This window comes from Epinephelus lanceolatus, chromosome 11 (genome assembly GCF_041903045.1).
Source record: "Epinephelus lanceolatus isolate andai-2023 chromosome 11, ASM4190304v1, whole genome shotgun sequence".
Classification (NCBI taxonomy): domain Eukaryota; kingdom Metazoa; phylum Chordata; class Actinopteri; order Perciformes; family Serranidae; genus Epinephelus; species Epinephelus lanceolatus.
The window spans coordinates 32,975,612-32,996,459 of record NC_135744.1 but is presented as its reverse complement, the minus strand read 5'-3'; the positions used below and the strand labels follow the sequence as shown (position 1 = coordinate 32,996,459).

The window sequence follows — 20,848 nt, the reverse complement described above, 5'->3', positions numbered from 1 at the left end:
AGACATCATCAGAAACAAAACAAAGAGAAATATCTGTTATGTAGAAACTATCAATGTATCTTTATACCTTCTTGTTGTTGATCTTGATGTCGTGGGGGTCCAACTTGTCAAAATCTCTAATGGGACAAAACCAGGAAAGAATCTAATGAGAATAGACTGACAGCAGCTTTACAACATAAAAATTAATTTAGGGCTAACACTAATGGGTATTTTCAATTTCAGTTAAAATGCTGATTATTTTCTTGATGAATCAGTTCATTGTTTGGTCTATAAAACACCAGAAAATAGAGAAAAATACGAATTAAAATTTCCCAGAGCACAAACTGCCATGTCCAAAATTTTAGTTCTGCCCAATAGTAATGAGTGAGAGTGAACGAATGACTCTTATAGTGTCCGGTATGTGCAGGGTCAGGTTGTTTTGCTTGTGTGTCATACATTTTGTCTGGATGGAAGTGATGTAGGATGGCACAGAAGGCCAGGCCATTTCTCCAGGACGTGCTGAAGTTGGTGACCTTTATCCCTCGGTACCCACTGGTGATCTCCTGGCACCACTGGAGCAGCGACTGGCTGGAGTTCACCAGGCCCTGGAGGATGGAGGAGAGAGGAAGAAGAGTGTTTGTTTGTCTGTCTGTGATTCAAAAAGCTTGTCAGAGTTTATGTGTTTATTTACCTCTGCTGCATCGTCCTTCCCATCTGCTTCCTCTCTGACCATTGGAGCAGGAAGAGCGGACTTAAGGTCAGAGGTTTCTTCTTCTGGTAACGTAGGAAGTCGAGATGTTGTCCTCTCACAGTGATGGGGAGGAGTGATGTGTATGTCAATGTGTTTACCACTGGGGGTAACTTCAAGCTGCGATGGTGGTTTCTTCTCTAAACCATCCGGGACGTCAGCTGGTTGGCCTTTTAGCCTAAGAGGACATAAACAAAGGAAAAAGACAGGGTGATGAACGGGTTGTGTTTAGGGGAACAAAGGAGATCATCCAAGCAGCGATTCATAGGTGTGAGCGAGGGGCATGCAAACTTGCTGACACGACAGATGGCAGCAGTGACTTGGTGTTAGAGGGCATGACAGTGAACATACAGCATTCAAGACAATGGGAGCCTATATTTTTCAGCATGGTTGCCTCAGTGTAAGTCTGTGCTGTTTGGCCTATTTTTGCTAATCACATCAGAACAAAGCAGTTTCGCAGAACTGCTGTCCCACATAGCCACAGTTGTCAAAACTACAAAACACTCCCAATGCACTCAGGTGGCAATACTTATATATTGCCAAAGCATGTTTCAAGTCTTTTTGCATCAAGTTAAATCTTCAGTAAGCCAAGATAAGTCAGGCCAAGCTAGTTTTTGTCTAACTCAAGTACAAGTCCTACAGCTCTGCATATCACGTCCCCAACCAAACACAAGGCTTAAATGGCATGTCATTTTCTAGAGCAGCACAGGTTGTCGGCCCATGCTGACTTACACATCCTCCTCTCCTCCTTGATTTCCCCTCAGCTCACTGGTCAGTGGCTCTTCCGACTCAATTAGTGATATTTCCTGCAGGCTATCACATTGTGGAATGATCCATTCCTGTCTGTGATCTACAAGCTCTGTGGGGTCGCAGTCAATTTCACGGGGGTCGGGGATGAGGAGCTTCATACTCCGAGGGCTGGAGACAGGGGATGTGTCACCTGTCATCAGGTGGATTTTAGCCAATAACAACCTCTCTTCCTCTTGGAGCTGTTGCTCTTTGGTGCGATGGTTAAGGTCAGGCGTGTGTGTTTGTGTGTGAAGGCCAATTTGTGGACTGTCACTCTTTGTGGTGTGTGTGTCCTTGTTTAAACTGGGCTGGCTTCTGTCTTTATCATCTCTCATCTCAAGACTCTTGTGTGACTCCGCAGCTATTTCTGTAATGTTTGTATCATCGTTTATCTTACTGATGTTTGTATCAGTGTGTGTCTTGGTGTGTGAGTGTATGCTGGCAGTGTTTGTGCTTAGAGGAAGTGGCCAAGGCACCACAGATGACTGAACAAGTTCTCCCTCCTCATTGGTCACTACCTCGAGGCTGTGACCAGTTTTTGTGTCATCTCTCTGTCCTTTCATTGGCTGTTTTTGAGCTCCACTATATTTGGGAGCAGGTTTGACACTAGTTGTCTGACTGATTCCTTCCTCTTGCTTAGACCCTGATGGAGGTTTAGTATGAGGACGGTCTGCCAGACTGGTTAGGGTGTGTTCAGGTTTATTTGGCTGACTGGCAGCAGCGCTCTGGTAAAAGGTTTGTCCACTGGATGGAAGTGAGGAGGGCATCTGGGTAACAGCAAGGGACTGGTGGCTTGGGCTGAAGACAGAAAGATGGGAGATTTCAGAGCTGAACCTAAGGGCTCAAGTGCTTTTGCAAAAAGGACCAGCAGCAGATCCTTTTCATGCTCCATTCCCCTCTGGCAACACACAGCTAGTCATCTCACGCAGCCAGAGCTCCATCTTGTTAATGTCACAAAGGAAATTCCAGCACAAGAATTGTTTAGAAAAGACACAGTCGGCTGTCACCATACTTTAAACCAATTAAGAGTAAATTGCTGGCAGAGCGTGGTGTTTGTTAAAGAGGGACTCTCTAGCTAATGTCACCGTTGGGAAAGATTTTCCTCAAAATTCCACAAGTTTGATGGGACAGAGGTCTGGCTACACGAGATTATACTAAACTGAACATGTTGAATGCATAAAAATATGCGACTCAACAAAAGCGAAATACCAATTCAACACTGAACTGCAATATCCAGCAACCCTACCGATCCATTTGCCAGTGCAACTTGCCATGCAACTAAGCTGCAAGGAGCCTGGTAATATTCCTTGATGTCACCCATGTAGGCAGTGACAATTATGGACAGAAACAAAAAGAGGATGCAGATGACCAAATTCTTTCTTCTCCAAGTGCAATTGACCACAACAGCAATCCAGACAGAGTCACAGGGGGCCTTAGTTAGATAGGCTGTAGGCTGTACTTTCCCTTCGGGACTTCCCTTAAGCAGTTGTGATTTGAATCCTCTCATAAAAGTAGTTTTGATAAACTGATGACAATGCTGCAAGTCAGGAGTTTTCAAAGTCTGACTCCATGGGCCTCCCCCCAGACATGATTGAGACAACTGAACCCCTCTTAACCCCATAATGCTTTGGGGGATGTAAACAGGAAGTGAGCTGTTTCGGCTGTATCGTTTGTTTACATTTAGGCAAATTGGCACCATTAAATGTGTGCTGAATTAGCTTGGCAGTTCCTGTTTCCAATTTACTCATAGATATACAAACAACTATCTTTGGATTATTCTGATACTGAAGAAAACTTTAAAACGTGACGAATCTCAGGCAAGTTCTGCAGTTTAAATGAGTGTCTTTGCTCCAATGGCTATGGCTCAGGAGTCAGAACAGGTTATCCACTAATCAGAAAGTTGTTGGTTCAATCCCCAGCTCCTCTGGTCTGCATGTTGAATATCCTTGGGCAAAATACTGAAACCCCAAACTGCAAGTGTGTGTGAATATGTAACTGATGAGCAGGTGGCACCTTTGTACATTAGCCTCGGCCACCAGCATGTGAATGTGTGTGAATGGGTGAATGTGAAGAGTAGCGTAAAAGATCTTTGAGTGGACAGAGGCCTAGAAAGGCGCTTTGCAAGTACATTTGCCATTTATGACATTAATCATTTAGATTATGGTATCTCTGGAAAGTTTAAGTCACACTGTCTGTCTTAAAAATGTTTATCATGTCTTTATGTTCATATTTGTGAATTATGACGAGAAAAAGTCACGTACACAACTCAGTCCTACTCCCATCAAGTACCCCCTCAGTGGCCCTTGGGGTCAGATGCTTTAGCAGCAGTATACACAGAGTGAGAAAGTCTGCATAGGGTGGGTAGGTCAAACAAACTCAGACTTTCACACGGGAGCCTGCTATGTGTGTCCTGAGTGAAAACAAAAGGCAATCGGGTTATTTTAACAACGTATTGTGCTAGTATGTGCAGCATACTACGCTAATGACTTATGTTCCGTGACATATGTGAAGTATGTCATGTGACGTTACATTATGTTGGTAACAAATGTACTTATCTTATGTCAAACCTTGGTGTTTTTTCTAAAGCTAAAAGCTAACCATGCACTTTTGTTGCCTAAACCTAAGAGAGTGAAAACCTTAAATGAAGTGTTTAACCTTTATTCTAAGTTTATTTTATAATGTATGTAACAAGGGAAAACTGCATCATATTGTGAAAAGTAGGGCCACTGACCAAGTGCTTGTATTTAAAGGGTTGGGAATAAGATTGTGTTGATGTACAGCATTTGAAGCAAACTTTGTGCTGAGGGGTTTAAAGTACCTTAATTGTGTTGTCCTATTATACTAACAACATAATGTCTCTTCCAACTGATGCAGTATCTTTGTCTCCCCACCCCCCTCAGGCAAGACATAAAGAGCATAGAGAGGAAATTGCAGTCTCCTTCACAAACAACACAGTAATTATGTTGTTTGGGGGGACACATACATGACTCACATGCAAACACACAGAACTCTTTCATGAAAAAGACCTGCAGAAAAGGCCAAACCCTCAGTAAATGAAGGATAGTTATGCCTAGTAATTATTATTTCCCTGCAGATACAGTGAGTCAAAGCCTCAGTTATTGGAGGAAGCGTACACCACAAACGCACACGCACAGTCCTGTGATCCACAAGAGGCAACAAGCAGATGTCTCTCATATAGCCAGCTCTTTCCCGGTTACTCACCTCCCTCTCCCTGCTGCTATTTATCCCTCTCACCCACCCTTACTCACCCTGCTTCCCCCTCCATGTACAGCTCAGCCAGCCAAACTGAGCCAAGATCTTCCTGTCCTCTCTCATACTCCACCTCCTCATCCTCCTCCTCCTCTCTCAACCACACTGGGATGGAATCAGACTTCAGGTTGGATTTGCCTTTTTCATCTGATCTCAGAGCAGGGTTTTCCAGGGCTTTCTTTACAGCAGTTACAGAGTCCTCGGGTTTGACTGATCTGGAGTCGAGTTTGCTTGTTGGTTTGGCTGCAGGAACAGAATCAGCAGGTCTGGTTGAAACCAGTTTGACTTCAGTATTCATTTTCACTGATTTGGACTTGCTCTCTGGCAGCTCTTCATCACCCTGCAGCCTCTCATCATATGCAATATCATCCAACTCTGCTTCCCTCAGAGGAGGCCAGTCATTTGATTGGCTGTTCATGACTTCCTGTTTCTTTTGCAGTGACGTAGAGCCAGAAATGATCTTTTGTTTCTGTTGTGGTTTCTCTCCTTTGCTCTCCTCTTCCCTTTGCCTCACTCTATCCTCCTCTTCCCTCCTCTTCTCCTCCCTTTCCATCTCTTTTTCCAGCCTCTTTCTCTTCTCCTCCTTTTCCCTCTCTATCCTTAATCTCTCCATCTCTTCCTTTTCCAGCCTCTTTCTCGCCTCCTCCTTTTCCCTCTCCATCCTTTTCCTTTCCATATTTTCCCTCTCCATCCTCTTTCTCTCCATCTCTTCTTTCTCCTTTTCCAGCCTCTGTCTCTCCTCCTCCTTTTCCCTCTCCATCCTCTTTCTCTCCATCTCTTCCTTTTCCCTTTCCATCCTCTTCCTTGCCTCCTCCTTGTCCCTCTCCTCTCTTTCTTTCTCCTTTTCCAGCCTCTTCCTTGCCTCTTCCTTTTCCCTCTCCATCCTTATCCTCTCCATCTCATCTCTCTCCTTTTCTAGCCTCTTACTCGCCTCCTCCTTTTCCCTCTCTATCCTTTTTCTCTCCATCTCTTCCTTTTCTAGCCTCTTTCTCGCCTCCTCCTTTTCCCTCTCCATCCTTATCCTCTCCATCTCTTCTCTCTCCTTTTCTAGCCTCATTCTCACCTCGTCCTTTTCCCTCTCTATCCTTTTTCTCTCCATCTCTTCCTTCTCCTTTTCCAGCCTCTTTCTCGCCTCCTCCTTTTCCCTCTCCATCCTCTTTCTCTCCATCTCTTCTCTCTCCTTTTCCAACCTCTGTCTCTGCTCCTTTTCTTTTTCCACCCTCTCTCTCTCTTTTCTCTCTGCCTCTTCTCTCTCCGCCCTCTCTCGTTCCTCCCTCTTCATGTTTTCTATCCTTTCCTTCTCCCTTCTCTCCCTCTGCTGCTCCCTCTCCTTCTCATGCTCACTGGCTGCCAGTCTCAGACTCGCCACCAGACTCAGCCCGTGTGAAGGCTTCTGAGCTAATCTAGTCTGTTCACTGATCATCTGGTTTTCTGTTGTGTCAGAGAAGGCCGTGGGTGGAGAAATGCGAACCAGTGTCTCATCATCTGGCTCAGAAGAAGGCAGAGTCTCTGCATGTACTTCATGTAAAGATGGATCTTCATTCCTTATGAGGAGGCCCGGTTGGTCTGCAGAGCACTGTGGAGGACCTGCATCGGCGGGTCCAGTAGTCTGCAGGATGGAAGCCAGTGTTTCGTAGCTAGAGGGACAGACATGAGGGGACAGGGAATCTCTGAGACAGATCTCACCCTAGAATGACCTCAGCAGACTGTGGACAGCGTGACAGAAAGCCAAACAGCATGCTTGATTAAGTAGTTCCTTTTTCACAGACTTTGTTTTGGTGCTTGTCCAAAGCACACAAAAGCAACATATTTTGTTGGTTGCATTGAAAACACTACACCCTACAGTTTTTTACAAACCTATAGTGCACAACAAAGTGAAGCCCACTGGCATTTAAATCACCTCTGGCATGACTAAGAACAGGTGAAAGAAATACTTTCTGGTGCCATGCAGCTCAGAGAAAGATAAAATGTAATAAATCAACAGCATCTTATGTAGACCAGCTCACTGTGGATTATAACCAAATAACCAAAACAATGGTAGATCAACCACTGGGACCATAAGCATAGTGTACTCCAGGTCATAAATGGTGGTTTTAGATACAGGTTTTATCAGTAGTATAGACATTAAACACAAAACTACACACCCATGGAGCCTATAGTGTAATTGTAAATATAGCAAGCAACCCATACTAGCATAACTGCCATGGAGATAAAGTAATAACTCATCTCAATGTGATAAAGTGTCTCTTTCAATAGATTAAAAAAATGTGTTAAAGGATCTGCATGCAACATTCAGAGCATATCTATGATTCAGAGAACAGGTTGGGATTGTCTGCACCCAGTTCTCAACATGGAGGCAGATGTGCTGGTGGCTAGCAGCTAATGGTGCTAACTCTATAAATAATGCTAACATTGGCAACAGTGCTGACAGAGCTGTTAACCTAGGGGGAACTGGAAAGTGGGCGCTCATTTCTGCAACGATGGCATCCCCAGGGAAGGCAGTGTCAGCAGCTGGAATCCGCCTCATCTAAGGCATCATTCATTCCGGTTCTCAGCCGAGTCAAGCCACCTGATGCAGCCCGGCTAATTTAATCTGGCATGCCGAGTTCAGGCCGATGCTAGGCCAGGTCATTTCTGATAACGGCCTTATGATGGCAGTGTCCGCAGCTGGAATCAGGCCAGCTGATTTGGCCTGATTCTGGGGCGTTATTCATGCTGAGTCTCAGCTGAATTGGGCAACTGGACCCGGCCCAGCCAATTTCATCCAGCATGTTGAGTTTGGACTGATGCTGGGCCAGGTCATTTCTGATAATGGCCCAGTGATAGCAGTGTGGGCAGCCGGAATTGGGCTAGCTGATTTGCCTTGATTCTGGGGTGACAATCATAGTGAGTCTCAGCCGAATTGGGCAACTGGAGCCGGCCCAGCTAATTTCATCCGGCATGCTGAGTTCAGGCAGATTCTGGGCCAGGTCATTTTGGCTACATGGGTCCTGATATAAGCAGTAACCACCATTTGAGCGCAGTGCAGAGCAAAAGTGATGAGCTAGCCAGTGTGATACACTCAAAGGGACTCATGTACACATGTGACTACAACAAAGAACAGAGAAGCTCAGATTACAAGACACACAGAGGAAGCATAACACCATTAGTGGTTTAATGCCTTATTAATGCTCTGAATGTCACATACAGCTCCTATAATGTGACAAAATAATGGATAACCCATTGAAGGGCATATTGTTTATCTTTTAAAAAGATAACCTCTAATATAATAATGACTGTAAGTTAAAAATGTAATCACCTTTTAAGTCTAAACTTTTTATTATTATACTACTTCAGACAATTATGTATGGTTTAATCCCTCTTTTCAGGTCGTGCTTGATGAAGTAATAATGCTTTTTTGTTGTTTTCACTGCACCTGTTTTGTGCACTTCAAGGAATATTTTACTGTATTTGACAAGTTATTTAATTATCTAAAAGTTACCTAATTGTTAGTCGTTACTGGCAACATATTTGGCTGTATTTAAGCTTGGTCTACCAAAACTTTTTCACGGGCAGGCAGAGACTCACCCTCTATACAACAACCCAGCTACTGCTGACATGAAGCCAGCAGGCGCCTCCTGCTGCTCTGTAACACACACATCTGCCTCTGTGTGTGCATATTTCTGGGCACTGCCACACAGACAAACACACACAAATGCACACATTTTTCTCTTATGAAAAGCTCTCATCAAATAATGTCCATTGAAATAACCACCCTAACAGCATAGACAGAGGTTGAGATTAAGACAACAGCATCGGATGAGGTTAATTGCGACTAAGCACTGGTGAAGCTGCAGCGCCACAGAGAAACGTTAGTCGGGACATGTGCAGGTGTGTGAGACTGAGTGTTTGGACGTGGTGGTTTATGCAGAAAAGCAGACTGCCATGCTGCAAAGGAACCATCACTGACTCACCCCCCTGTTACACCACCCTCCTCCTGCTTCTTATCCTTCTCTTCAGCGCTCTCACTACTTTCCGTCCCTCTTTCCGCTCCTGTCTCCACTGTGGTCTCCTCCACCGTCGCCCACAGCTGCTTTTCTGCCTCACACACTGGCTCCTTATTGTTGATGGATCTCTCCTGACCACCAGCCATGACCTCGACTGGTTTCTCCTCATCTGCTCCCCCCTGTTGTGGTTTTCCTGATGGCTGGAGAACTGGTTCCGGCCACAATCCTGGTTCTGGTTTTGAGGGAAGCAGTGGTTCAAGCGCCAAAGCCGAGCGCTCAATGGTTGGTTTGGGGGAAACCTTGGGTGATGTTGCAGGCTCCATGCAGGGTCCCTCTGGCTCTTTGGGCTCCTCTTTAACTGATGGTGCGCAGGGTTCAGGAGGAGATGGTACTATATGATGTGTTTCTGAGTTTTTTGTTTGCCTGACAGTGCTGTCCACCTCAGCAGCATCTTCTCTGTGTGAGCTACAAGAAAGGGAAAACAACACATGAACAATACCGCCATTACAGTTTTACATTTGCTACCAACTACATCATCCAGAAGCCAGACCATCAGCAAGCAGGCGCACACACAAATGACCAGAAAGAAAAGCAGACAGACGCCCCCTCATCCAATCTTACCCTCTGCACAAAGGTTTTGCACGCTCCTCGGCAGAGATTTTTTCAGGTGTATCTCTCCCACTTCTCCCTTCTAGCGCTTCCCAGAGAGGAGCCTCAGACAGCCTCTGTGGAGGTGGCACCAGGGTCAACACCTCTAATGCGAATGGTCTATCCTGAACAGTGGGGCCTGATCGGATGCCAGGTGGAGTACATGTGGCAGATACTTTCTTTTGCGGGACAACAATGTTTGACAATGAACCTTCCTTTAAGAGAGAGGCTTGTTCCAGACTGGAATAAGGGGAGAGAAAAATGAAAATGAAAAAAAAGGAGAGAGGGCAGGTGGAAGAATATCAGGTAGAAAGAAGAAAAGGGGAGGAGGAAAGCCATACAATGACGAGAACAGCAAAAACCAATAGCAGGGCTTAGTTATACCACAAAATCTGAAACCAGGTAAAACCATGGCCAGGATCATGATATATTAATACTTTTTATTATTAGACACAGCTTAAATGTGTCATGATTTATGAGGTGAGGAACAAAGACCACGCCTATTTCCCATCCATGTCTGCACTTTCCCTCCCCTTTGACTCCGTTCTCACATCCATCCCCCCGCAAGTTCCCCTTTTCTTTGTTTTTATTTTTGTTGTTATTTCTCCCTTTTTTCTTTCTTTCTCCACAAAATACAGTAATCATTAGGGGGCTCTATCCATAGTAGAGCAGGCAACGAGACGACTCCCGCACTCTATCTCAACTTCCCTGCGCCCTCCTCCCTTCAGCCAACACCAGACCGCCATCAGATTCCACCCTCCTCCTGTCTGCGACCCTAATTTCTCCCATCATTCCCCCCATCTTCCTTCCTTCCCTGTCCCTACATCCCCTCATCCCTCCATCCCATGACCCTAATTCGTTTTTCCAATATCCCTCGACCCTCATCCCCATCATTATACGTTATAAACTAATTGGAGTTAGTGTTAAAATGCAAGACAGCTTTAAATGGTATAACTAATGTTGCATCTCTGTCTGAACACATGCGTGCACACACAGTAGCAGCAGAGAGGCAGAGTGCAGCACGCGTGAGCCCAAAATTGATTTTGTTTTTGCATCAATGTTGCATTAATACCCGAACCAAGACTTATACAAGTATTAGTAGTATCAATACACCCCTATGTCATGAATAGAAATGTTGAGTGATTCAGCCCAACTCCATGCCTTTAGTGTGGAAATACAGAGTGAAAAACACACACTGATCTTTAAATCAACAGAATTTAAAGTGATTGATTGATTGATTAGCCTATATGTGTTGATTAAGAAAGCATATGTCAGCCATTTTAGAGAAAAAAAAAATCAACACCCACAGTGAAATCATCTCTTTTATTTCAGTGGTGTAACTCACCGCTCACTGGAGGCAGAGCTCGGTTTATTGACCGACTGAGGCGTCGTCTTTCTGTCTTGTGATTGGCTGAGAATTTGTGAGGGCAGCTGTTCGGATGTAACGCTGGTTTTGTCCGGAGGAGGGAGGTGGGGAGCAGGAAGTGGTGGCAAAGATGAAAGAGAAACCCGAGTTTTCATCTTCTGCTTGTCCTCATCTGACTTGTTGTCCTCCAGACGGCAGACCGGAGCTGCTCGCTCCTCCTTCCTCCTCTTGTCTTCCTCCTCCTCTCTCTTCTTTCTTCTTTCCATCTCCTCTTTCTCTTGTAGAAGTTTCTTCTTCTGTTCCTCCTCCTCCTTCTTTTTCCTGTCTTCCTCCTCCTTTTCTTTTTGCTCCTTCAAGAGTTTCTCTTTCCTCCTCTCCTCCTCCTCTTCAACTCTTTTCTCCTCTGCTTTTCTCCTCCTCTCCTCCCTCTCCTTCTCCTCTTTGAGTACTCTCGCCTTTTCTTCCTCTTCCTTCTTTCTTCTCTCCTCTGCCTCTTTGACTCTCCTCTCCTCCTCCCTCTTCTTCCTCTCCTCCTCTGCCACCTTTATCTTTCTTTCTTCCTCTTTCCTCCTCTCCTCCTCCTCCTTCCTCCTCCTCTCTTTCTCTGCCTCATTTTTCTTCCTCTCCTCTTCCTGAAGATGTTTCTTCTCCTCTTCCTCCCTCCTTCTCCTCTCTTCCTCCCCTTTCATTTCCTGTTGCTCCTTCTCTTTTTCTTCCTTCAAGCGTTTCTCTTCCACCTTTCTCCTGTCTTCCTCCTCCAGGAGCCTCTTTTGCTCTTCCTCCCTCTTCCTTCTTTGCTCCTCAAACAGTCTCTTCTCCTCCATCCTTTTCTCCTCCTCCTCTTTCATTTTCCTCAAGAATTTCTCTCTCTCAAGTCTCCTCTCTTCCTCCCTTCTTAGTTTTTCCTTTTCCTCCTTGGCCTCCAGGAGTCTCCTCTGCTGCTCTTTCTTCCTCCTCTCCTCCTCATCCCGCTTCCTCTTCTCCTCTTCCTCTCTCAGCTTCTCCTGTTTGTCCCTCCTCTCCTTCAAGAGTCTCTCCTCCTCGGATTTCCTTCTCTCATTCTCCTTCTTGGCCTTCTCCTCCTCTTTCAAGAGCCTCTTCTTCTCCTCCTCTAACAGTCTCTTCCTCTCTTCCTCATGTTTTCTCATCTGTTCCTGCTTCTGGAGCATCACTTTTTGCTCTTCCTCCTTCCTCCTCCTTTCCTCCTCCTTTTTCCTCTGTTTTTCCTGCTCTGCCTTCATCATCACCTCCTTCTCTGCCGCTGCTCCTTCTAACTGCTCTGTCAGCGACGGCTTTTCTCCACCGGCCTTTTCATTGGTTTTCTGTTCAAGACTGCAGAACAGATAAACAATATTCCTTAATCCTAAATATGTGTGTGTGTGTGTGTGTATGTTTATCATCAGCACCATCACTTCAAATTTTGACACCTTTTATTTTATATTCTGGATCTTGATTTTATCTGCAAATACAAATACTCACCCTGGAGGACACCTTTTGATAGTATCCCGCTTAGAGTCATCCTCATCCACAAATAAGCCCCCTGATTCTCCTCTCTGGTTTAATGACTCAAAGATGATGTCATCAAAGTCAGGCTCAGGCTCAGGCTTTGCCAGTGGCGGCTTTTCGGCCTTAAAGGCGCAAATAAGACTCGACTCATTGGTCGGCTTTATCAAATCAACTTCCATCTGAGCGACTGGCTGTTTAGGAGTGATAAACGCCGCCACAACATTGGTGGAGGGCTGCTGAGGGGTGGAGCTCTCACAGGAGAAGGGCCACGGAGGGGGCGGGGCTACTATCAGCTCTGAGCGTGACTGGGCAGGACTGGGGACAGAAATATTGGAGGTCAGACTCGAGAGGTGAGTGGGTGAGGCTTCACAAGGCTGAGCGTGCAGGAGCCAGGAGGTGATTAGGGGTGGAAACAGGCAGGTCACAGTGCAGACTACAGACCTAGCTGCTGTGTAGTGGAGGGTCAGTGCAACAGGATGCAGGGTACAAAATACTCTCAAATATGTGCTAACACAACTGTTAGCACATATTAGCATCAGGGAACACCAAGCACAAAGCAACCGTGAGGCCTTGAGCAAGAGTTCAGCAAATCTCTTGATCAACACACTTGGATGAAGTGTTACTCAACACATGTGTCAACAAGCTGAAGCAGGTTTGTCTCAGTTAGCACTCAGCTGGGTCAAGTTGGGGTGTTTTTATAATTTTTGGCTTGTTTTTTGTAGGTTTTTGGTATATTAAGAGTTATGCACAGTCTGTGATTTGTACTTTTTAGCAGCTTAATGTTGTTGCTTCAAAGGATTTAAATGACTGATTAACTGCTTATTATGTTACTGCAAATTGCTGCGTTCTCTGTTATGCAAACTCTAAAATGTAAAAGAAAAGAAAAACAGGATTGGATTGAAAAACTGTCTATGATGCACTCTGAAACACCTTCACAGATACACTGATGTCCAAACAGCTGTAACATCAACAGTTTGGAGTATGCTGAGTTAAATACTGTACATTTCTGCAACTTAAAGGTATAGTTTGACAGTTTGGGAAACACATTTATTCACTTTCATTCTGAAAGTTAGATGAGAAGATTGATAACAGATTGATAACTGCTACCACCACCAGCAGTCAGTTCGCTTAGCTTAGCATAAAGACTCACTAATAACAGCGGCATATAATATTGTTTTGTGTGGTTATGTGCAAGACTGTTTCTTGGCTGGATGCACTTCCTATAATTTGTTGTACAGATTAGATGAGATGTGTGTAAGATTTAGGGGGATTTAGTGGTATCTACTAGTGTTGATTACAGATTATAACCAGATGAAACTTCTCATGGTTAGGATTCCCTCAGTGTTCATTGTTCAGGAGTTTTTGAACGTAATTATCTACAGAGGTCTCTTCCTCTCAAAAACAAAAAGGCCTAGTGATTAAAACCAGTAAAACACAGAAAAAAGCAGTTTCAGAAATTAGTGTTTCTCTGACACTGTACAGCTCGCCACAGTTGGGCCACCAGTCCAGCACCTGCTATTGTGTGCTCACATTTTTTCTCTGATCCAGATGTTCAGGAGGTTTTTACTGGAAGCCAAATTATCCGCAGAGGTCTCTTCCTCTCCAAAATAAATGGACCAGGTGTTTTAGACCGGTAAAAACAGTGAATAAAGCAGTTTTTCTGATGCCTCTTGTGGTGGAGGGGCTGATAATTACGGTGGCCAACATGAAAACGCAAAAATGCGAATGGCCCCATCTACAGCCAGTGTTTGTTTTTTTCCGTTCTGGGATACTATAGAAACATGGCAGTGCAACACGGTAGTCTTCATAAACAAGAACCCACTCCCTATGTAGATATAAACAGCTCATTCTAAGGTAACAAAAACACAACAATTCTTATTTTCAAGTGATTATGAAAACATACTTATTATTTCTTATAATTTCATTTCTGCCAATATATCCCCCTAAATCCTGCACACTGGACCTATGAACAAAATATATCATGTTAATCAGTGAGCTTTAGAGGTGCTGGTTGGTGGATTTGTTACCTGTGGACAGAGCTAGGCTAGCTGTTTCCCACTGTTTTCCATGCTTATGCTAAGCCAACATTCTCCTGGTTGTATAGCTTCTAGACGGACATGAGAGCGGAATTGACGTTCTAATCTAACTAATGAAAAAGCGAATAAGCATCTTTTCCAAACTGTTCTTTAAATCAGTCATGCAATTTCAAGCAGGCAGCCCATCTCAAAGTGTAAAGATGTGCTCTCTTTGCTTGAGTCTGTGTCTATGTTTCTGCCACCAGTCTTTATGACGCCTCTTGAGCCCTGTGGTCGGCTGACACATTCTCTCTTCACAAGGAGGATCCAAACCAAGCAATCTAAATTTAAACACTCATGTGATTCCATCCCATGACCTCACCTGATCCTTGCTGGTTCAGCTTTGTTTTCTGTGACGGCTGCCTTTGAATCCTTGGCTGCGCTGATGTTGGCCCCTGCCTGGTTGTTATGAGGAGAACCGTTGTCTCGGCTCACAGGGCTCGGAGTTGCTTCCTTGTCTACCTGGGGGAACGTCGAGCCTATGAAGAGCAAAAGTGAAGACAGACTATGAAGTTTGCACTATGAGAAAGAAAGGGTAGTGTGTTTAAATTGTTAAAAACCACCTACAAACTACACATTTTTAAACATCAGTGTACCTGACTGACAGGAGCTGATTAGAGCAGGAGGTGCAGAGGGAGAAACAGCGAGTTTAGCGTGAGGAGAGGAGAATAAAACAGAGGTGGAAAGAGAAGCGGAGCGAGGGGGTGAGGAACGTGGAAGGGAAGCAGTAAGTGCTGGAGCCACAGGGTCACAGAGGGCATCAAGGTCGGGACTGCTCAGCAGAGGGACAGGAGTGATGTCACTACCAGATGTCAACCACGCCCCCTGCGCACCTGCAGGAAGCACTGAGGAAGGACGCGAAAGGTGAGGTGGAGAGGGAAAAAGGAGAGATCAGATGAAGCACATTTAAAGGAGCGAGTGAAATGATAGTGAGAGATGACCAAGAGAATAAGAAGAGTTACCATATTTTTCACATTGGTTATCAGACTCTGAGATAGAGGGGAGAGATTTGGGGAGAGGAGGTGTCAACTCAAGAGGGGGGGCATCAGCGGCAAAAGGAGAGGGAGAGGAGGGGCGGGCGATTGACTTGACAAGCTGAGGTCTGAAAATGTGAGAACGGCCTGGCAGAGAGGACAGAGGATAAAAGACATGATAAGGAAACAGATGAGATGAAGAGATTTTTAAATTTGCATCTCTAACTTTATTCTAAAGACAGACCAGAAACTGAAGTCAGAGCATCTGCTGTTTGAGCCTCTGGGGGGCGCCGTTGATGTGAAACAGGAACTGAGGAGATGAGAGGAGGGAAGACAGAGGAGTGATGAACAAAAGAGGAATAAAGAGAAACCGATGTAAAGTCAATGAAAGGCAAAGAGTGAAAGTGGAACAGCATGTTTTTTATATCATGCGTTTTGCTTATTGTATTACAGAAGTGATTTATAGCTGTCAGGAACAAACACGAGTCTGCTGCAGTCTCAACAGTGATTAGTGGTGTCAGAGTAAAACCAAAATGCAATTACTACAATATCATTAAGGAATCTGAATTCAATATTTAATTTTCTTAATGTTCAATACTTCCAGAAAGGTTGTTCTGTAATTCATTCTCACAGAAAAAGAAGGGTTTTGTAAGAGGCAGTTAAGCACAGTTTTATCTTCAATGTTTTAGTATTATTTAAGTACATATAATTGTCATAGATATTTTGAATAATGAATTTTGGCTAGACTATGCTAAGGTTATGTTTATTAGAAATATTCGTATTATTGCTAACAGGTGACAGGGTGGGCGTAGATACATTTAAAGCTTTTGGATCAGATTCACCTCCCTGATGCTATGATCTAAATCTTCAAATATACCTTCACTGAATGTTTTCCCTGCCTCCTGGATGTGTGAGTAGATAGGTTTTAATTCACAAGAAACATGGATTTCATTAACATGATTCAAAACTGTGGCAATCCCAGAGGACTAACTGGCCTTTGAACTTTGTAATAGCTACTCCAGCGACAGTAAAACCACTCAAACAGGTCTGCAGCATCAATCTGACCGAGTTCAAAAGTAAAAAGGCAAAATATGGAAAAACAAACTAACACAAAAACAAGCTGATACTAAATTAGCACAACTCAAGTGGCCACAAAACTTTCCTTTGTTCATGTTGCCAGAGGCACTGCAGCACTGACTACACATTAAGATGTTTAAAGGGGAAGTTCAGTCCAGAATCAAATACATATTTTTCCTCTCACCTGTAGTGCTGTTTATCAATCAAGTGAGTTGCCGAGTATTTGAGTTCTCTCAAATATAACTGAACTAGCTTGTGGTGCTCAAAGCGCTAAAAATACATTAGAAAAACTCAACAGCAATGTCTCTTTCCAGAAATCATGACCTGGTTACTCAGGATAATCCACAGATCTTGTTGTGAGCAGTTTCATCCTGCCAAATGTATCACCGCACAGAAGGAATCGTGCATCTACTCGTGGATGAGAGGCTATTAGACTGCGTTACATCTCAGGCCACAGGGGTGCCATTAATGTTTACATTTCACCCTGTCACAACCACACACCCCTCTCCCATGAATAGAAGCGCACTTCCTTCTGCAAAGTGATTCCGTTGGTGGGTGCAGATTGGTAGAAAAAAGTAGTTCCTACATGAAACTGCTCACAACAAGGTCTGTGGATTATCTCGAGTAATCAGGTCATGATTTCAGGAAAGAGACATTGCTGTTGAGCTTTGCAAATGTATTTTTTTGGCACTTTAAGCACCAGAAGTCGAGTGTCATCTAATTCCATTATATTCAAGAAAAGGCAGACATCTCTACAGCTGATATCTCAAACACTCTGCAACTCACACCAAAACAATCTACATTGATAAATAGCACCAGTCTGATTTGATCTGGGGTTGAGCTGTTCCTTAAACTCTGATCTAAACTCTGATAGCATGACAAACTGATCTTCCTCAAAACACATCATACTGTACATAATTAGTATGCTGTTTCTGACTCCATGAAATAACACAGGCATGACTCTAAATCATGTGAAACACGAGGTCAAACTGGACCATCACACATAAGGAATCAGTTAGTGGAAAGCATGCAGCATGCCTGTCTGCTAGCCAGCCTGCTGATACCTTTTCCTGAGCCTGACTGGAAGATTCTGGGCAGAGAGGGTGGCTGAGAGAGAGTCCGGGTGAATGGAGGGTGAGCGGATGGAGGCTCAGAGGACAGGGTGGGATTTAGGGGAGAGGAGGATTTGGATGGGGGAAGATGGGAGGCGGTGGAGATGGTCTTATGGGTGAGAGTGGTGGATACACTGATGGAGGACTTTTGTGGAGTCGTAGAGGGTGGTGTTATGATATCCTGGGGTGATGACAATGCAGGGGAGGGAGGTTTGGGTGGAAATGAGGTGATGCCTGTTTCAGGGGCACTGGGTGGCTTAGAGGGCAGTTTAAAGGGGGTATCTGAAGATGAATTCAGGGGAATAGAGGGTGCTGCTAAAGACGGCTCCTCTGAGGCTGCAGGTGAAGTGGGCAAAGATTCAGAGCATATGGGAGACAGAGGAGGAGGAAGGGAAGGAGAAATGTTTTGGGAAGCATTGGAGGATTTGGCAGATACATCAGAAGGGGCACTCTGGATTGAGGGAGTAGCTGCTGTAAACTGGGAGCTCGGAGGTTTAGGTAACAGGTCAGAGGAAGCAGGAGCCTCAGGGAGAAGAGGGTTGGCAGATTTTTTATGCTTGGATCTGGGTGAGGGCTGAGGGGAGGGGGAAGGTTGGATCTCTGACTGCACAGGGGCGGTGGTGAAGGGGTGTCGGCTGCGACGGGGAGAGGGACGAGGAGCAATAGGTAGAGGAGGGCGGGAGTTGACGCCATCACGCCCACCGGCTGGATGAATGGATGAACGGATGGATCAGTGGAAGTAGGTTTTTGCAGACAGAGAAATGATGAAAAAGACAGAAGGAAGAGGTCATGAACATAGAATGAAAATGAAATGCACCGTGATTTATTTTTTTCCCCCACTCCAATTAGGCGTTAATGACAGTTGACGATCTGACTTGCAGCCTGTAATACATTTCAAGTGTAAATGCATGCACATCAGTACATTTACTTGAGTACTGTACTTCACTGCAGTTTTGAAGAACATGTATTTTACTTGAGTATTTCCATTTTCTACTGCTTTATTCTTCTACTACCCCACATTTCCGAGTATGTTATATTTTACTTAATGTATCTGACAGCTATATTTACTGGTTGGTTTGCATATTTTGCAGAATACAAAACGTACGCAGTTTTTACAGCAGGAATCATTATCAGTGAAACTCCTTTTATCAAGTAGTTACAGTCTAAAATTTAGAATTTTTTAGCATAAAAGTGGGAAAATGTAGGGACAAATATGTCAACCTATTCTCATGCAAATTAAGTAATTTTAAAAATTTTCTAAAATCAACTTTTAATAAGTGAATAGTGCTGACACATGCCTTAATTTGCCTTGTTTATGGACATAATTGCTTATTCTAGAATATGAAAATTCGGCTTTTAGGAAAGAGTGGTGATTTTTGCAGCTTAAACAGTATGAAAAAAGGGACAATCTGCGTAACGAGTAGTTTTATTTTTGATACTTGAGTAGTACAATGTGTATTTCTTATGGACTATTACTGTAAGGCAGCAGTACTTGTGCAGCTACTGAGTCCAAGACAAATTTCTCTATGGGGACAATAAAGTATACTGTATCGTATTGTATCGTATTGTATCATATCGTATCATATCATATCGTATTGTTTGAATATTAATACTGATGTACTTTAACTTCAAAAGTAAAATTTTGAATGCAAGACTTTTACTTGCAACAGAGTATGTTTTGTGCATTGTTTTACAGCTACTTCTAAATGACCTGCATACTTCTTCCACCACTGGTGCATGTTGCAATAACTAGGCCGTACATTTTCTTTTTAGCATTTCCTGCTCTCTTTGTGTATTCTTTTTAAATATTAGCATTTTGTTGCACTGCTACTGTTGTACAATCTAAGAGATACACCACAAAGATGTACAGTAAATGCAGCATTAACACTCTGAAAGGACGATGAACATGTAATTTCATTCATTCTACAATAAGACACAACCACGGTGATATGTGGTGCTGTTACACTTTTTTAATACTTGTTATAGTAACGTCTCTCTGAACACAACACCCTCTATGTGCCATGTTGCAGCTGAAGCTTTTCATGTCTCCAAATATACTCCGCTTAATCACATGATTCTCATTCCTGTTTAATGTCTGGATGAGAAATTTGTGGCATGCAGAACAAATGGCATGAATGTGTGAGATACTGTTATATAAACTGAGCCTCCCAATAACACAGAGGAGGGGAGAAAGCTCCTGCTCACACCTCCTCCTCTCTGGCAAGAGAAACAAACAGCAGCAGCGAGTGAAAGACAGGGCAAGAGGAAACTACCTGAGGCTGGGAAAGTGGGTCCAGCGGAGTCTCGCTTGTCAGGTGGAGGGGGGGCAGGGCGATTCGGGCGGGTTAGAGTGTGTGGAACGACTGACGCGGCCAGAAAAGGAAAAAGAGTGAAGCAGAAGGAGTCACAGGAATAAGAGAGGAATAAGAAGGCAGAGGGGGAAGTAATGTCAGAGGAAACTTCACAGTGAAGATCAGAGAGAAGAAGCAGTGTTTGTGTGAGTCTGCCTACCTGTAGCAGTGCCAGACTTCTTGTCCTCCTCTTCATCGCTCTCATTGAAGTCGTCCAGGTTGCCAATATCTGTGGGTTTGACGCTCATGAGGCTGGCCAGACTCTGCATGTCTTCATCACTGAGGGACAAAGACACAAGAGCGAGTATTTATCAGACCATCATCACTTAGTGATTCTGTCATGATGTCCAAACAAACAGGAAACACTCATTATAATAAATAATATGTATAAAATGTGGTTGCTACATTTATTACTTGCAACAAGTGTAAATATATATATGTATATATATATATATATATATACATATATATATATATAAAACTTAGTGACTTTAATTTAGTAAGTAGCAGCAGAGGAAACAAAATAACTCACGTGGCTTTCCCCTCTCGAACAAAGACACAGGACAGTGACAGCTTGAGCGTCGCTTCCACCACTTTGACAGACAGCGGCTTCAGCTGGAGCGTCAGGTCAGTCTGGGTTGGCGTCGGACTTGCAAACCGCTTCAGGTTGATGTCTGCTGACGCCAGCACCTTACGATGCCCCTTGTTCTCCTATACATGACCAACAAATACAAACACGATTAAGTATTTTGAATCATGTCCATTTAAATACTCAAGGGAAGAGGAGGAGTAATCAAGAGATACTTACACCCTCAATGACAAAGGTCCACTCTTTGTCCTCAAACTCCTCGGCAGTGGCCTCCTAAAGACACAAGAACAAACAATAAAATTTGCGCTGATTCATTGGCTGCTGTAATGCTGCAGTTTGCCTTTGGAATTAATAAAGTACTCTGAACTGGGCAACATC

At 44.0% G+C, this 20,848-nt stretch overlaps 1 protein-coding gene across 14 annotated transcripts in view; it reads right to left on the bottom strand.

Moving 5' to 3' along the window:
- Positions 1-20,848, bottom strand: part of ehbp1l1b (EH domain binding protein 1-like 1b) — a 36,972-nt gene that overhangs the window by 8,739 nt on the left and 7,385 nt on the right. For 2 of the 14 annotated variants that reach the window (XM_078172532.1, XM_078172533.1), the window contains exons 4-21: positions 20,690-20,743; positions 20,414-20,592; positions 20,042-20,160; positions 19,804-19,893; positions 17,483-18,235; positions 15,586-15,651; positions 15,330-15,488; positions 14,964-15,212; positions 14,690-14,846; positions 12,266-12,607; positions 10,766-12,118; positions 9,394-9,660; positions 8,740-9,237; positions 4,786-6,423; positions 1,460-2,314; positions 671-905; positions 436-584; positions 68-116 (exon numbers count right to left, since the gene is read on the bottom strand). In XM_078172532.1, the coding sequence (XP_078028658.1) occupies positions 68-116; positions 436-584; positions 671-905; positions 1,460-2,314; positions 4,786-6,423; positions 8,740-9,237; positions 9,394-9,660; positions 10,766-12,118; positions 12,266-12,607; positions 14,690-14,846; positions 14,964-15,212; positions 15,330-15,488; positions 15,586-15,651; positions 17,483-18,235; positions 19,804-19,893; positions 20,042-20,160; positions 20,414-20,592; positions 20,690-20,743 (7,212 nt within the window). The remainder of the gene's footprint in view (positions 1-67; positions 117-435; positions 585-670; positions 906-1,459; positions 2,315-4,785; positions 6,424-8,739; positions 9,238-9,393; positions 9,661-10,765; positions 12,119-12,265; positions 12,608-14,689; positions 14,847-14,963; positions 15,213-15,329; positions 15,489-15,585; positions 15,652-17,482; positions 18,236-19,803; positions 19,894-20,041; positions 20,161-20,413; positions 20,593-20,689; positions 20,744-20,848) is intronic. The other 12 variants (XM_078172538.1, XM_078172539.1, XM_078172534.1 and 9 more) reach the window with 11 other exon arrangements.